Raw genomic sequence first — 18,620 nt, forward strand, 5'->3', positions numbered from 1 at the left:
CCCTTTCAGAAGACTACATTAATTGTTTTTGTAAATGAGATAACACCTCAAGAGATAAAAATTGATTATCCTCTAAGGAAAAGTAGCTGAAGAACAGTAAAGGCTGGGAACATTTCTATTTGGGAGCAAGGAGTTCTGATACTATGTACATTGATGTTGATAATGTTTTCATTAGTATTTTCTACAAAGTTTCACTTAACACTGGCAAGACACTGTTGCAAATTTGAAGTAGTAACTCCCTCCTATACCCTGAGTAGAGCATATGCTCTCCACGAAGCAATTTCACTTCTAAACTTCTAACCCCCCAAATCTCAATGGAATAGTCTTTTCTTTAATACATTTGATGTAATTATTACCACACATGTACAAGTTATACTATTTAAAAATTTTTGTAATTGCCAGAGCACATAACAAACAGGAAAGATGATAGACTCATGCAAATTTTTTTTGGATGTGAGATAGAGCAAGGTAAACAACTTAGTAAAAAAAATAAACAGTTTTATCTCTGAGTCCAATTTCAAGGTTTAGATAATGCCTATAGTCATTTTAAATAAGATAAAGTAGCAGTAAAAATAATTCTTGACTGCAAATTTAATGGAAATTAGGGTGTTTGAGTACAACACAAAGCTGCTTAATTGAACTGAGCGTCTAGCATGCGCCAGGTACTGGGGCCTGATAATAACGGACGGGCTTCACGAATTCAATAATTTCACTTTGTTTTGCCTTTTTCATAATGAAAGCCTAATTCAGGAAAGAAATTTTATTAAAACTTCTCATCTAACTCAGGATTCCTTGAAAACCTAAAAAAAAAGCCAGAGTTTCCAAAAAGATAGGCTGGAAAACTGAAGACAACAACCTAGACAAAAATATATCCTTCCCAGGAGCAAAACTGTAGGACTCAGAAAAACCATACTGGGTGAACACTGACAGACAAAATAAATAATACATATTATATACAGTGCCTTTAAGATGCTTTGTAAACAGTTATGTTACTAATAATATTATGGAACAAGATTTATTTTCTCCTATCATAGTCCACTTGTAAAGATCACGAAGAGATATTCTACTACAATCATTAAAAAGTTCTAGTCCTTGTCTGGCTATACCTAAGAAGAAAAAATAAAAGACTGACAAAGTAGCTCCGTTTTTGTTGTTTTAAATAATAATGAAACTAGGCTGGGGAGAGTCCACTCCTCCACCTTGCTCTGTGTAAAGATACTTCTTCAGTAAAATGACTACAGGCTGCAATTACAAAAGAGTTAAATCCTTGAACTCTAAAATCAATTGGAAGTTCTCATTAAGGGCCCAACAGACAACCCAGGAAAGAGAAACTTAATGTAAATGTTGGCAGATTGAATTTAAATTAAAAATCTCTTTAAAAGAAAAACTTAATGTGTTTAATGCCACCAAAAAAAAAAAAAAAAAGGTAAAATAATAAGAATCCATATTCTGTGCCCCTACTTCTCTTCAAACAACTCTTTGGCTTTCCTGACAAATTAAATTTCCTCATTTACTTTGTCCTCAAAGTCTACAGTCAATGGACTATAACATGTTATTCCTTTTTTTGTGTTTTATTTTGATTCCAGTACAGTTAACAATGTTAAATTAGTAAGACATTATTCTTAACATATCCCTAATATAAAATGCAAAAACAGTCATGTATCTTGCCCTTACGCCATATTTGATCATTAAGAACAGTCATGAAAATAATAGTCCTTTATTTCAAGCATGGTACTGAGCAACTGCTGGTCCCTCTTCCTCCCAAGTTTGTCTGTTTCATTTCGAACTGATACAGATCCACCTCCATGTCCACCTCCATGTCATTTCTAGTCCAGTGCACCCAGTCTAGTTGAGGGTAGGCCTCAAGCACATCAAAAGCTGTAGCTGTCCTCCATGACCTTCACATTCATCCTAACACTACAAAATCGTGTTTTCAAGCACTATCTTGACTCACTGCCTGGATTCAAAAGCTTCCAATGATTCCCCATTGCATATCAAACACACTAGAAATTCTTAACCTAGCATGATTAAACATTTCAAGCCTGTAAGCAAACCGGAAGGCAGTGAAACACTTTTTTTGGTAACCACTAGGAAAGTCAGCAAGATATTTCTTATGGAGTATATGCAAAATATGAAGGAATTAACAGTTTCCGTCTAACAAAAGAGAAATATGGGATCCCTTGGTGGCGCAGCGGTTTGGCGCCTGCCTTTGGCCCGGGGCGCGATCCTGGAGACCTGGGGTTGAATCCCACGTCGTGCTCCCTACATGGAGCCTGCTTCTCCCTCTGCCTGTGTCTCTGCCTCTCTGTCTCTCTCTGTGTGACTATCATGAATAAATAAAATCTTTAAAAAATAAATAAATATATTTAAAAAAAACAAAAGAGAAATATATAATTAAATGTTCCATCACAGAAGCAGAAAACAGCCTTGCTAAGAATCAGTGATTAAATGTGTCCTATAAGCAGCTAACTTTCTAAATATTCAGTTTGAATGGTTCTGAAGCTTTTACTGTATTTGTTGGCAAAATAAATGATTAAAATTATTTATTTATTTATGAAGGTATTTAAGAAATAGAACACAAACCTCATGGGTTAACTGAATTGAAAATCAGTATTTTCATTTCCTATATTATTGAACACATAGCCTTCATTCACTAGTAGTACGGCATGTATTTCTGAAGTAACAAATTTCTTTTCTGTCAAAAAAAATTTTTTTTCACCAAGTTATCTTACCTTGAAATAAAAAAGAAATGGAAACATATGACATGTGCCAAGAAAATTAATTTACAATATGGGGGATTGCTGCTCTTCAAAAAGTTCCTAAAGTTCTCGTTTTATGAATTGACTAGTAACAGACTATGGAATAGCAACTGTAACATTTTTAACTGTAATCACTGAAGAATTCAAGCAATTTACTGACAATTCCTAAAAATCACCATACACATAAATAAATTCTGAGTTAGAATAATACTGAGTGAAAAAGAAAAATAATGGTCAGATGACTTAATATTCTGACCAATCTCATACACATTTCCAACCTATCTTTTCATTCTGAAGTTTTCTAAACTGTAGAGTAGACCATTCAAGAAACTTAATTATTTAATTGAATCTGCTCAGAACTACATTATAAACAACTCCAAAATTCTGCAGTTATTGTATACTTGACTGAGAAAAATATAGACTTTAAGGCATATAATTAGAAATAAAGACATTTTTGCTTTTGGAAACAGCCCCTTGAAATTATAAAATTCACTCTTATAGCAAAGCTTCATTCACTCCTCACCCTATCAAATATTAAAGAAGAACTTTCCACTTCTCTTGAGGTTTAACTGAGAACAGTACTAAATAGTCACCCCACACCCACACTCTTCCAAAAATATCTGCATTTTCACCTACATGAAGGTCTAAGAGAAAGGGCAAACTTTTTCTGTGAAGAGCCAGACAATAAAATGTTTTAGGCTTTGCAGGCAACATTGTTTCTGTCAACTACTCAACTCAACCTCCAGCATGAAAGCAGCCACAGACAACAGGTAAAGAATGAACGTAGCTGTATTCCAATAAAACTTTACCTACAATACCGGGCAATAGGTTGATTTTGATCCAAGGGCAATAGTTTGCTCACCCTAATGTGGATGATTAAATTCTGTCTCTGTCAAAGTGGAGAAATTCACATAACTACTCTTGTTGTTTACATCACTCAGGAGTCCAAACTAGATCAGGAATTTTCAACATTTTTTTAGTTAATCTCCTTTTTCTAATTAAAATTAAGTGTGCAAACCAGGGTAGATTTCCAGGTCTCCTCAAAGGCCTCTAAGAAGTCTCCTGGGGCCCATCTACAGCTCTATGGGACAATGATCAGCTGGTTCCTAAGGTTCCACTCAATACCAAGAACCAATTTGGACACAGGTTTTCCTCACTGTCACCTTAGGCATCATCAGAGGATGAGAAAACCATTCTACTGGATTAGGGGCCTTCCAGATACTCTAGAAATCACACTATCTCCTTCCATGAAGGAGCAATTATATGTCAAAATTAAAACTAAAGAACTTGTAGGGCAGCCCTGGTGGTGCAGCGGTTTAGCGCCGCCTGCAGCCCAGGGTGTGATCCTAGAGACCTGGGATCGAGTCCCACGTCGGGCTCCTGGTGCATGGAGCCTGCTTCTCCCTCTGCCTAGGTCTCTGCCTGCCTGCGTGTCTCTCTCTCTCTCTCTCTCTCTGTCTCTCATGAATGAATAAATATCTTTAAAAAAAAAAAAAAGAACTCGTAGAAGACAATGAAGTGAAAGTTAAAATACTCCTCTATGTATTTAATATATCTCTCACTAAAAATCTATAAAAAAAAAACTTACCTACAATAAGTTTTATTACAGCTTACTTTTTCTTAAAGTTTTATAATCAGTAAGTTGAGTAAGATTTCAATGGAGTATATTTAATCTATTCTTGACATCACCCCTTAATATATTTGCCTGTAAAGCATTCTATGATTAAAAAATAGTCTTATCTGCTAAAATAGGTCAAGGCTAGGATCTCTACTTAGTAACAGCAAATTAGTTTTAGATACTAGAATCAAATTATAACTTAAGTCCATCATTAATTTAAATTACTGTTCCTGATGACAGTCAAAAATCTCAAAGTAATCAAAATTTGCATAATAGTACAAAAATGTCACAGGAGCCCAGAGAAAGAATTTATACCCTGTGTTAAATGCCAGTGAAAACATCATGTAAATGACAGTTTAAAATACTAGCACCAAAGTGATTAAACTCACAGGGAGGCAACTGCCTGACACTCAATAAAAATAACTTTGTTCCACAAAGGTACATGTTTCTATAAAATAGGAAGACTTGGGCAGCCTGGGTGGCTCATTGGTTTAGCGCCACCTTCAGCCCAGGGCGTGATCTTGGAGACCCGGGACGGAGTCCCACATCAGGCTCCCCGCATGGAGCCAGCTTCTCCCTCTGCCTGCGTCTCTGCCTCCTTTTCTCTTTCTCTCTCTTTCTCTCTCTCTCTCTCTCTCTCTCATGAATAAATAAATAAAATCTTTAAAAAAATAAAATAGGAGGACTCATGTGTTACAGAAGTTGAACCAAAAATTACTATTCCTTTTCAGCTTTTATTCAACTTGCTATTAACACAAAAGTATATAATTACTTTTTTCCCTGTATCTCATACTTTCAGGAAAGAAAGATCAAGTCATTAAACATGTATTAGCTCAAATTATGCAAAGGGTATGCCAAGTCCTGAGCTTTAAAGATGGATAGTTAAGCCCCAGACCAGCAAGCTCTCTAGTGAAGTATATGGACACAGTGCAAGCTAATCCATTTTAAATGAAATCAGGGTCCTAACTTAGATTCCAATTTCAGGCATTTATTATACCCTACCTTACCCACCCAAACAAGGAACTTATGAAGACATAAGCTATTTTTAAATGACAAATAGCCAAGACTCTCCAATAACATATCTATCCGTTAGTTTCTGATAGCAGATTGTTTAACTGATCTCACTACACATAAGCACCATTTATCTATATAAACCTTGAATGCTACCATAAAAAGCCAAGTAAACACAACAATTGCTCTAAGGCAGGACATAGTGCATACTTCAAGTTTTAGTATCAAAGCTAGTTTTGTTTAACATTCAATATCAAACCATTTTTCTTAAAGACATAGCTTGTAAGTATGGATTCAACAAAATACAGAAAACCAAACAGCTATCTTTATAAATGTTTTATACCAAATGTATATATATTTATATAGTAATGACTCAACTTCTAGGAGGAATGACAATTGCAGCCTTAAAGTCATAGAAAAATAAAGTATTTACTACACAGAGTAATATAAGAATACACAAATGGGGACACCTTGGTGGCTCAGCTGTTGAGCGTCTGCCTTCAGCTCAGGGCATGATCCTGGAGTCCCAAGATCAAGTCCCACATCAAGTTCCCTTCATGAAGCCTGCTTCTCCCTCTGCCTATGTCTGTCTCTGTCTCTCTCATGAATAAATACATAAAAATCTTAAAACACACACACAAATGGAGCATATTTATAAATGAAATAAAATTTTTGAAATTTTAAAAATAAATTTGAAGCAAAAGTAACAAATTAAGAAATATAAGCCTATGTTTAACTTTAAACCAATATATAAATCAAGGGATCCCTGGGTGGCTCAGTGGTTTAGCGCCTGCCTTCGGCCCAGGGCATGATCCTGGAGTCACAGGATCAAGTCCCGCATCGGGCTCCCTGCATGGAGCCTGCTTCTCCCTCTGCCTGTGTCTCTGCCTCTCTCTTTCTCTGTGTCTCTCATGAATAAATAAATAAAATCTAAAAAAAAAAAAAAAATATATATATATATATAGTTACCACTTAGAAATAATTTAAAAGTTACATTGATATTCAATAAATATCATAAATAAATTTGTATATATTTATATTTACACATGATGCTCATGCACTGGTATTGTTATGTCTATTTTCAGATAAGAGACTGCAGTTCAGAAAATTAATAACCATACACCTAATAAGCAAACCAAGAAGTTAAATATGTCTGCATGATTCCATAACCATAACTATAATAACATAGCTATATATTCCAGTAAGATTTTCAAAGAGATCTTCTTGAGAATCAATGCCTCAACTTATTACAATTATCTGCTTCCTGTGCAAAGCAAGTTGGACAAATACTATCAGCTCATAGTTCATTCATCTTAATCTCTTTCTTTCCTTTCTGTAACATGGCAGTTTTTAAACAAAATATTTGAATTTCTAGCCTCCTTTGCTACTAGTAGTCATGTAATAAAGCTCTGGCCAAAGACAAGTACTTGGAAAGGGTTTTCCTTCAAAATAAAAATGAACTCCTACCAAGAAAACATTCTCCCTTCTCCCCTGGTTGGTGGTACAGCTGTCATCTTGAGACTTTGGAAACTAAAATCACACACTAAGTAGGAGACTAAGCCAGTTTCTTTAAGGACACCTTTGAGCATCTGCACCAATCTTACACTACCTACCCTAGATTTCTTTTTGTGTGAAGAAAATAAGCCCATCGCTAAGCCTATGTGTATAGTTTTAGGTAACCCCATGTGTATAGATTTAGGTAATCCTAACACAATTTATTCTATGAATCAAGCCTATGAAATTGACTCCTGTTATAAATCACTTCGGTGAATTTGCCACAAGGCATACTAATGATGAAAAATTATCTAAGGGAAAGGATCAAGAGAGTAAATGAATACTAATTACTGAAAAAATAATAATAAACATGAAAGTATTAAATTATTAACTATTTTTCTTAACTACTCATTAAATTACTTATGCCAGAGACTGTTAAAGAACTTTAATACACATGTACACATTTAATCTTCACAACGAGGTTAATAATACCATATACAACCAATGTAAAATTTTTATCAGTCCTTAACAAAAGTAACAATAAAACAAAGCTAAATTTACTTATTCTGAGATTTTCTATTTTTATAATATTAAAATGCCCTTTCTTTTACAAAATGGGAATAGTGAAGAATGAGTTTACATTCATTTTAACATATTTAGTTGGCAAAATAAGTAACAAATCAATGTGAGTGCCCCAGTGTTTCATGAAATTTTAATAGCTGATGAAATCCGAAGGCCTGAAACACCCTAAAGTTAAGTAACCTGCCCAGGACCACAAAGCAGTGTGTTTGACAACAAAAGCCAAGATCATACATTACGACTAGGTTACATTAAGGAAATCCACTAAATGAATTCAAAACAACTATTCTGTGAACACAATTAAAGATATAAACGTATAACTACAAAGGAAAATAGCCAGCCCAGAATAAAGTGTGAACAAGGACTTCTAAAGTGAAATGACAAAAATTAATAAATAAAATAAAGTGAAATGATGTCAGTAAATGACAGATGTTGGCAAGGATGCAGGTAAAGAAGAACCTCTTACACTGTTGGTGGGAATGCAAACTGGTGCAGCCACTCTGGAAAACAGCACAGAGGCTCCTCAAAAAGTTGAAAATAGAGCTACCCTATGACCCAGCAATTGCACTACTGGGTATTTATCCCAAAGAAACAAATGTAGTGATCTGAAGGGACACCTGTATCCCAATGGTTACAGCAGCAATGTCCACAATAGCCAAAATGTGTAAAGAACCCAGATGCCATCCACAGATGAACGGATAAAGATGTGGTCAATGTGTACACACACACATAATGGAATACTACTCAGCCATCAAAAACAATGAAATCTTGCCATTTGCACCAATGTGGATGGAACTAGAGAATATTATGTTAAGTGAAATAAGTCAATCAGAGAAAGACAATTATCATACAATCTCACTTAGACGTGGAATTTAAGGAACAAAACAGAGGATCATAGGGGAAGAGAGGGAAAAATTAAACAAGACAAAATCAGAGAGAGAAATAAACCAAAACAGACTCTTAATCATAGGAAGCAAACTGAGGGTTGCTGGAGAGGATAGGGGTAGGGGATGAGGTAACTGGGTGATGGGCATTAAGGAGGGCACATGATGTAATGAGCACTGGGTATTATATGAGACCGGTGAATCACTGACCTCCACCTCCGAAACCAATGACACATTATATGTTGATTAGTTGAATTTAAATAAAAATAAAATGAATTAATTAAAGTGAAATTACTTTATCATGTTACCTCCCACAGTTTTCTCTGTATAATGTAGATTTAAACCATACCAAAGAAACAGAATCAAGATAGGAATTCCCAAATCTAGGTTTGGAGATTCATACTGGGAAGAACTTTTGGGTCTCTTCCTATATTTTCTGCTCTAAAAGAGGTTTGTGGTTCCCCTAATAGAAGGAATAGGAACAGGTATGCAGATAAAATGTGCCTCTTGAAGTCTGCTCCTCAATTTCTTCCATTCTACAAAAGTAGGGGGATCAAACCAAAATTTAAATGCAGCCAAACTCTCCCTACCTCAATTCTTGCCATTTTATGCTACTGCATTTCATTATTTTAATCTCTCTCTCTTTTTTTTAAGATTTTGTTTATTTATTCATGGAGAGAGAGAGAGAGAGAGAGACAGAGAGGCAGAGACACAGGCAGAGGGAGAAGCAGGCTTCATGCAAGGAGCCTGACATGGGACTTGATCCCAGGTCTCCAGGATCACACCCTGGCCGAAGGCGGCGCTAAACCGCTGAGCCACCCCGGCTGCCCTAAACTCTCATTTTTTAAAATCATTTCTAACTATTTCAAAATGTATAAAATCGATCAGTTTCTTAATACTACAATAATATAATTTAGGTAGCCAAATATTTCTAACAACTTGACCACCTATTTCCTAATAAATTCCATGGTGCTTAAAACAGAATTTGTAAGACTGCAAAATGTATGTTAGAGGCGTTAGAAATCAGAAATTTAGTGGCTTGAATAATTCAAATAGTTACTTATACACAGAATAACTGAAAGAATGTTAAAATACATAGGTTTAGTCTACACCTCCACATTCTTACATTTTTTATTTTAACACTTTAGTTATTTCAAAGCCTGGCCAGCTCTTTTCTTTTTTCACTTGTGGCCTCAAATCTAATTTATTATTGAAAACATGAAACAACAACAAAAATCTCTTAAAATACAGAAACTAAATGGTTTATGTCTTTATAATTGAAAATAGTAAATACTTTCAGACTTGGCAGTTTATTTGTAGTTAAATATTAGGTCTCATATTTTTAAACTTTAACAAAAAAAAAAATTCAACAACTTAGAATATTTTCCTACGAACTAGGAAATGTCCATCATAATCTCATGCCATGATCAGGCTGTAACAGGCATAAATATGCAGCTAGTTTGATACAATGAGTAGCTGGTACAAATGTGCACACATTCTGCCAGGATGCCCAACAAATTCTACTACTGCAACAATTCTAGCCCATGTCCACTGTGCAGCTCAGGCTCCCAGCTATCTCAAGCCTTAAGAAAAGACGTCAGTCTTTAACAGATTTCTTGGTCTCCTCTTTCCTTCCTTCAAACCACAACCTTCTATACTCCAGTGGAATCACTCCCCATCCCCTAATCATTCCCTTGGTTACAAGTACATGGAACAAAGGTCTACACATACTTTCTTACAATCACGTGTGCTACTTCTATGACAGGTCAGTCTGGAATATCCTGCATGTTCCCTACTCCACTGGTGGATAATTTCCTAAGACTCAATACATGCTTGTCTAAGAAGTTCACAGCCTCTTCAGTGTTGGCAGAGGACATCTCATCTAGAAAGTCCAAGCCTCTTCAACAGCTGCTACAGCACTAATGAATCACATCCTACTTAGAGAATACAATACACTGGTGAGTTACTTGAGAGACGGAGGTCTTATTTCATCTGTGAATTCCCAAGGCTTGGTAGAAAGTATTTCAGTAAACTGTGCTACAATAAAAACTACTAGTAGACACTGCACTAATAGTAACTGTACTTTCAGTCACTTAGTCCACAAACAACCTCAGGAAGCTAGTATCCTTATTTTATGGATAAAACTACCTGGTGCCAAAAATGGGATGAGGAGACAGAATGGCCCATAAAATTTAGACATCAAAGAACTATCATCACATTTCCCTATGTCTTTAGTCTAGATCAAAGTTATTTCAGGTAATTTTAAGTCTTCTTTTTTTTTTTTTTTTTTTTAAGATTTTATTTATTTATTCATGAGAGACACAGAGAGAGAGAGGCAGAGACCCAGGCAGAGGGAGAAGCAGGCTCCATGCAGGGAGCCCGACGCGGGACTCTATCCCGGGTCTCCAGGATCACACCCTGGGCCGAAGGCGGGGCTAAACTGCTAAGCCACCCGGGCTGCCCCTAAGTCTTCTTCACTAAAAGAAAAAAAGTTTTCAAATGAGTCAAGAAGAAACACAGTCTGTGTTTTTAAAGGGCTGTTTTATCTTTACCTTCAGATAGTTAACTTGTATCTGAAGTCTATCCCACTGTTACTTTACGTGACTTGAATTTCAAGTATCAGCAAAGGCAGACCTACTGTTATCATTTAACTCCCCCCAAAACCCACTTGAGATAAAGCGGTTTTCAGACTGACAGTAAAATTAAAAAACAAAAAACAAAAACAGTGAGTTTTCTTATGAATCAAGGAATCTTTGACCTGGAAAATTAACTTCCCAAAGATGGTATATCCTCCCTTTCTTAGGATAGTGGTCAAAGGTTGTAAGTTTATTTTGTTATTTCACAACCTTTCTTGAAAGGAAAAAAAAAAAAATGAAACAAGTTGGCAAGTCCCCTTCCTTTTCCTAGTCTTATTTTGTTACTATTTTTTTGTAACTGTTCTGTTAAAGAACAGGACCTCGGAAGAACTGCATTAAACCAGTCCACATACAGCACTGCAGTTGGGAGAGATTCATTTTCAGCCTTAGCCAAGATATGCAAAGCTAATTATAGAACAGCTAATTACTAATTGTTTAAAAGGTTAAGGCAACTAAGCTTCTATCAATATTGCAAAAAAAAAAAAAAAAGTCAATTTTTACCATGAATTTAAGTACTCGTTCAATGTCACATGCTAATACAGTTTGAAATTAGTATTTCAGTTATAAATATGTATATACTTTAACCTATAAATTCAAAGATCATTGTCATGAAGGGTAAATAAATGCTTGTGGCCAAACAGGAATTACTTAGTAAAATACAGTTCGCAAAACCGCACAAAGATCGTTTAGTTGTGTTTTTTTTTTTCAACAAAAACTACTTCAAAACCAAATATTTACTACTAGAGCCCTAAAATTTGCTAAAACATAATCAAAGTTTAAGTTGTCAAATGAAAATATGAAACTGTTGGTAAACAATGATAAAAAGAAATTCAAATGGAAAACATAACTGTATTAAACATAATTCTTTCACTAGATTTAAAAGTTAAATATTTACCAGAGATACTGTTTTGTGCAGATTCTCATAATTTAAAGTTCTCTGGACAAAGGGTATTTTTTCAGCCCTCTCACTATGACTAAGTGACTTTGCAAAGAATGAAGTCTTACACTGCTGTGAGACCTCAGCTGACAAATTCATGAGTTAACAACTAAATCAAAAGGCTCAGGAGCCAAAGAAATTTTCAACGGTGAAGGACAAAGTAATATTATTAATGAGGAAGAAAGGAGATGGAGCTGTTTTACACACACCATTAAAAAAAAAAAAAAACTGTTACAGCTACTAGCTAAAAACATATCAAATTAGATCTTGAAAGAAAACAATTCAGCAATAGATGATTCACCTGAAAAACTAAAATCATGCACTTAAACACTCTACAGAAGCAGCTACAAAGGGTCTGAACTCAACCAGTTAATAAAATGGTTTAGAAAAAGCATTTTATTGTTTAAAGCCTTGGGGGATAAAGCTGTTTGTAATTTATTTACATCTTTTACTTTACTAAATTGCTTCGGTGACCAAGCTTTTCATTTAAATGATTAAAGCATAAACCCAAATAGTTTAATAAAGCAATTACTTAACAGCCCTGTTTTTCAATATAGGCGCTCTAAAAAATATCAATACAACGTTTAGTGTTCATTATTTTCAAGGGGTTTGTTATTTAGAATACAGTAGCCCCATTGACTAAAAGTTAGCCAGGTTTCCAAACACGTAATACGGGTCACATATTGAATCAAAGATTTTTTTCATTCTCTCAGAATATCAGGTGAAAGAGAGACAGGGTCTTAAATCTAAGAATGCATGATTTGGCTAAGAATTCAGAAAGCTTTATTTCTCCTTACCATTCTGCCTGTCTAATGTGGCTAAATAAAATAGGTTCCCATTTTCCAGGTGTGTCTGGAAGCTCCCTAATTTGCAGTCTCTGTGTTTACACTGGGGCTCTCCCCACCCCTAAATTCTCTTCTAGCTAACTTCTTAAGTTACACTACTAACATCTCTATTAACTTCTAGGCAACTGATTGACCTAAATACGAAACTATGTCTTTTCAGGGTTTGAAAGACAAACTGGGATGGTGGGGATTTTTTTAAAAACCTGGATTTAAAAAAAAAATGTATTTCCTCTATTCTTTTAAAGCATCTTCCTTTTGCCTATAAGGAGAATCATATGAAGTCCTTCATCGAGTCTATCCCATAAAACAGAAGGGAGCATGACAGCAAAACTTTTCTAATTCATATCCTTCTGTTTGTGACATCAAGTTTATTTAATACATTTACTTTCCTCATATTACAAAATTCTTTCTAGCATTAATGAGAAAAGATGGGAGAGAAAAACTTCCAGCACTCAATATACAGTGAGTGTTTACATTACCAAAGCACTCAATATAAAAAGCACCTCTACACACACACACACACACACACACAAATTTAATACATTTCAAACTTTTAGAAGATTGGTTTTAACCAGCCAGGTAAGGATGGGAAAACATTCACATTTCAAGGTACTTTCTCTTTAAAATAACAATAAGCAACCGTGGAGTCTGCATTAGTAATAACCAAATGAATATCAAAGTTAATGCAGCTGGCACTTAACAATGTTCAAAATGTTTGGTAGCTTTCTCCAGGTTTACTTTTTCTATGAAGGTTTGGTGGGGGGCGGGGGGGGGGGGATGTGCTGCTTTCCGATTATCAATGAAGCTTTCATGTTGTGGTGTTAATAGTAACCGGCCCACTTCTGAATCAGGCCAAGTTCTATGCTAGGTCAGTTTTTATTCTACACAACTGGCAGGAGAAGAGGAAAGTTTAACAGTTCATTTATTTGGCACAATCCACATGCTTTCACAGTGGAGGTTTTGTCTCTTCCAGTCTTGTTTGGTGACCACCACCTCCAACTGATAGTAGGTTTCAAGTCGTTGCTGTTCTAACTAATGAACCGAAGGCACCGCTCACCCCGTCTCTAATTTCCACTAACGGCCTATGACATCATTTTCTGACCCGCCTTGCTAGGTTCTAATATTCTCATTCTATGTGATTTCATTTGGCACTTCAAACACTGAAAGGAACTGAAATATCTCACTGAAATCTGCTTTTCTGTCACACTACCACTGCATTTTCACATGCAGAAGACTGATTCAACTGACAATTTTTAAACAAACAGTAGAGGAAGAAGGCACATGGGAGGCAGTGCAATGCCCAGGACCAAGACCAAAGCAAGAAGACACTGCTTGGTTTTGATAAAATAGTCCTTTAGAATTGGCATTTTCTGGAAGTATAGTGAAATGAATATTCTCGTAATATCATCAAACATCTTCCACTCTTTTGGTAAATATGGTGCAACCTACGATTCCCCCAGATGTGATGGCCCCACCAGGAAAAATGAAAAGTCATTAAGGGTACCAGGTGCCATTCTTGGGCCTTGTCCAAAGGCAGCCAGTGAAAGATTCTATTTTATTCTGTTCTCCCCACATTAAATAATAATAATAATGAACATCAGAGAAGGAGAGCATTTGGGTTTGAACAGATGGCATCCAACACCTAACAAGTGAAGCAACTCCTTCCAGCATTAGATCCTAAATGTCTGATGGTCCCACGGATCAGGAGGGCTTATTGGTCTTAAGAGGGTTGGCAGCAGGATCCCCTGCAGTCACCATCCCAATGCTTAAGAATATGTGTCATTAACCAGTCTGCAACTAAAAACAAATCAAACCACCACATTTTTATAAAATTTCACCCTCTCTAGTCCAAATCCAACATCATCAGCAATCGCTCCACTTAAAGAGGACAAATAAACCTGAAGGTAAACGGCCCTATAAAGGTCAGCAGACTTCTCTAATGTTGACAGGCTCCTGCAACACCCAGGGGATCCGCAGGGCGCCCTGAATTTCAGGGGTGCACTTGACCGGGCGGCTCCGCGCTGACGCCTGCGATTTAAACTCCAAGCACTGGCCTAGCTGACCAACTTTCCTTCCCCCACGGGCAAGCGGCGTCCCTTTCACACAAGCGGGACACTAAGTAGACGCATCTCAACCTTCTGCTTGAGGTCAGCGCGGACTTGCCCTTCGCAGAGCCCTGCGGGTTTCCTTCCTACAGGCCCGCAAACACCCAAGAACCCGAGGGGCTGGGGGGCCTCACGCCCGGGAGGGGACGGGGGAGGAGGGGAGGGGGCAGAGGGAGGGCAGGGCCTGCAGCCCGCGGCAGGAGCGGGGCGCTAGGGGCCGGCGACCCCCCCACCTCGCCAGACTCAGAAGCCCCGGGGCGTGCTGGCGAGGACGCGGACGCGAAGCTCCTTGGCAAAGTCCGTCCCCGGGACACGGGGGGGGGAGGGGGGGGGGGAAGGGGTCAGTCCCCGGGACACGGGGGGGGGGAGGGGGAGAGGGGGTCAGTCCCCGGGACACGGGGGGGGGGAGGGGGTCAGTCCCCGGAACATGGGGGGGAAGGGGGTCAGTCCCCGGGACATGGGGGGGGAGAGGGGGTCCAGTCCCCGGGACACGCGTGGGGGGAAGGGGAGCCAGTCCCCGGGACACGCGTGGGGGGAGGGTGTCAGTCCCCGGGACACGGGGGGGGAGGGGGTCAGTCCCCAGGACACGAGGGGGTCAGTCCCCGGGACACGAGGGGGTCAGTCCCCGGGACACGCGTGGGGGGGAGAAGGGTCCAGTCCCCGGGACACGCGTGGGGGGGAGGGTGTCAGTCCCCGGGACACGGGGGGTCCAGTCCCCGGGACACGGGGGGGGGAGGGGGAAGGGGTCAGTCCCCGGGACACGGGGGGGGAGGGGGAGAGGGGTCCAGTCCCCGGGACACGCGTGGGGGGGGCGGGGGCCAGTCCCGGGGGGCGGCAGCGGAGGGGAGCGCGGGGAGCGCCGGGCGGGGTCGGGGGCGGGGTCGGAGGCGGGGGCGGGGGCGCGGGCCGGGCCTCACCTGCGGGGTCCTGTCGGCGGGGTTCTTCATCACCGCCTGGCGGAAGCTGTTATCCACGTAGGACGCCATGTCCCCCGTGGGCCGGGCCGGGGCCGCTCCGCACGCCCGTCCGCCTCCCGGCCCCCGCCCTGCGCGCTCCGCCCGAGGCCCGGCGGCCAAACCGCGGCGGCGGCGGCGGGGCCTCGGGGGGGGGGGGGGGGGCGAGGGGGTCCCCGCGGGCGCTCGGCGCCGGGAGCTGCGCCGCCGCCGCCGCCGCCGCCCCGCCTCCGCCTCCTCCTCCGCGCGGCGGGCGAGGGCTCCCCGGCGCGCCGCTCCCTCCGGGCCTGGCTCGCACGCGGGCCGCGGTCGGGTCGGCGAGGCACGGGCGGGGGGTCCGCGGGGCAGAGGCTGCGGGCACACGGGCCGGTCGCCCGCTCGGGGCTCGCTCGCCGCCCGGGTCCCGCCGGGGTCCCGCCGGGGTCTGCGCCGGGTCTCGGCGTCCTCGCGCCGCCGGGCTCAGTCAGGTCCGGGCGCCCGCCGCCGCTCCTAGTCTCCGGCTACGGGGCTCGGCCGCGCCTCCCGACTGCTGCTGCATCCCCCCGGGCCGCCCCTGCCGCTCGCGCCGCCGCCGGGGGCTCGGCCGCCCGCCCCCATCCGCGCGCCCGAGCGGAGCGGCCCGAGCCCCGCCCGCGCTGAGCCCCGGCCCGGGGGCTCCCGGCAACTTTGTTCCCGGCCTGCGGGGGGGGGGGGGCGGAGGGCCGAGGGCCGAGGGCGGAGAGCCGAGAGCCGCGCACGGCCGCCTCGCACACGGCGACTGGGAAGCGGCGACTCCCCCTCCGCTTCCTCCGCCTCTTCCTCCTCCTGCGCCTTCTCCGGCCGCCGGAGCCGCTCCTCAGGGAGGAAGCGGCCTCCGGGGCTTGTTGCTTTGTGCTGCAACCATGGTGAGGCGTGAGTGGCAGGGCGGGGGCCAGTGGGGCGGCGCCACGTCACGGGGGGCGGGGCGTCGGCCGCCCGGCCCCGCCCCCGCCGCCCGCGCGCCCGCCTCCCGCGCCCGCCGCCCGCCCGCCCGCCGGCCGCGCCCTCCCCCGCGAGCCGCACCTCGCGGCGCCGCCAGGTGAGCCGGGCGCCCGGGCCGCGAGGGGTCGCCGCGCCGCCGCCGCCGCCGCCCCCGGACCCCGCCCGGCCCCGCGGCCGCTCCCGGGCTCCTCCCCGCGCCGCGGCCCCGGGGGCGCGGAGGTGACCCGGGGGCACCAGCCCGGCTGCGGGCTGATCCCGGGCGTCGGCGCTCCGGCCTGGTGCAGCTTGCAGCCGGGAGAGCTGCCCGCTCCGGCCTCCCGTGCCCACCGCCACCTTGGGACACCTCAGTGACCACAGGCTAAGGGCATGGAAAAGTGCCAGCTTCCACGCGAGCCCCAGCGCCACCCGCCGGGCAGCCAGGCCGGACTGCAAGGCCCTCGGTCGGGAGCCCCGAGGCCCGGCCTGCGGCAGGCTCAGCGGCGCTGCCGGCCGGTTCTGCACCCGGGCAGAGCGCAGCTCCTTGTGCAGACCCCAGATTTCCACGCCACCCGCTCGGTGCAGAGACACCTTCCCCTCCTGCAGCTTCGGGTCCCCTCCTCCTCCCTTCCGGTGCCACGTCCAGGTGTGAAGGTCGGCCAAGCCCGGGGACAGCTCGGCTGCTCTGGTCCTAGGGTTTTATTTTTATCTGCCTCGTCTCCCTCCTGCCCCCCCCCCCCACACACACACACACACTCCCAATAAGTTCATGTTTTGATGTCTACGTGGAAGCTATACTTAGAGGAGGGTTGTTACACTTATGGCCTACTCTATTGAACTTTTCTTCAAATTTTCCAACATACTTTTTTAACGTCTAGTTTATTTTAGACACTTAGGATGCATTGCTTGTGAGCAAACATTTTGGGATCCTTAAGTCACCTTTGTGTCAATAAACAGATTGTGTGGCTTCCTAGAAAACTGCCTGCCAACCTGTGAAACTGGACCTGAGTTATGAATTGTATCTCTAGACCCTTCTGTATTACTTTTACTGAAACTGCTTCCCCACATTTTTTTTTCACTGCTTCGTTGAGCCCCAGCATCAAATCCTCTGTGAGGCAAAGGGACGTGAATGAATACAGCTCTGTAAAGAGAGGAAGAAAAAGAAGAAAGAAAGAAAAAAAGAAAGAAAGAAAGAAAGAAAGAAAGAAAGAAAGAAAGAAAGAAAGAAAGAAAGAAGAAAGAAGAGAGAAGGAAGGAAGGAAGGAAGGAAGGAAGAAGGAAGGAAGGAAGGAGAAAGAAAAGAAGAAGAAAGAAAAGAAGAAGAAGAAGAAGAAGAAGAAGAAGAAGAAGAAGAAGAAGATCCAGTGAAGTGAAAAAATATACCTGACATCTCCATCTGGTGTCTAATAGATATCTCAGAAATAACATTTGCAAACCAGAGTCTTGATATCCTACCCAAAAAGTGCCCCACCCACAGCCTTCCTCATTCCAGTTAATGCTGTCTACAACATTGCCACTGCTCACTTGAAAAACTGAGGAGTCTTTCTTAAGTCCTTCCTTTCCGTTACACCCCACAAGTGTCACTAATCTGTCAGTTGAACCTTCAAAGCACCGTAATCTGGAATCTACCCTCTATCTACTACCTCTACTGCCATGGCCTTTGTCCAAGCCAGCATCACCCTTTGCCTGCACTTTGCAATTACCGCCTACCTGGTCTCCCTCCTTTTGTCCTTGCCTCCAGCAGTCTACTTTGAATACAGCAGCCAGAGTGAGTCTTTTCACTTTAGCTCAAATTACTCATCAGCTAAGAAAAAAAAAAAAAAATTCATTAGCTCATCTCATGTGAGGTAAAAACCAAAGTCC

General features: G+C 42.3%; 1 protein-coding gene across 6 annotated transcripts in view; it reads right to left on the reverse strand.

Annotated features, from left to right (window-relative positions):
• RAPGEF2 (Rap guanine nucleotide exchange factor 2) overlaps positions 1–15,951 on the reverse strand; it is a 241,234-nt gene extending 225,283 nt beyond the window's left edge. For all 6 annotated transcript variants that reach the window (XM_055336318.1, XM_055336312.1, XM_055336314.1 and 3 more), the window contains exon 1: positions 15,786–15,951. In XM_055336318.1, the coding sequence (XP_055192293.1) occupies positions 15,786–15,854 (69 nt within the window). In that variant the 5' untranslated portion in view covers positions 15,855–15,951. The remainder of the gene's footprint in view (positions 1–15,785) is intronic.
• Positions 15,952–18,620: the final 2,669 nt, after the last annotated feature.

Source organism: Nyctereutes procyonoides, unplaced genomic scaffold (assembly GCF_905146905.1).
Source record: "Nyctereutes procyonoides isolate TBG_1078 unplaced genomic scaffold, NYPRO_anot_genome, whole genome shotgun sequence".
Lineage (NCBI taxonomy): Eukaryota > Metazoa > Chordata > Mammalia > Carnivora > Canidae > Nyctereutes > Nyctereutes procyonoides.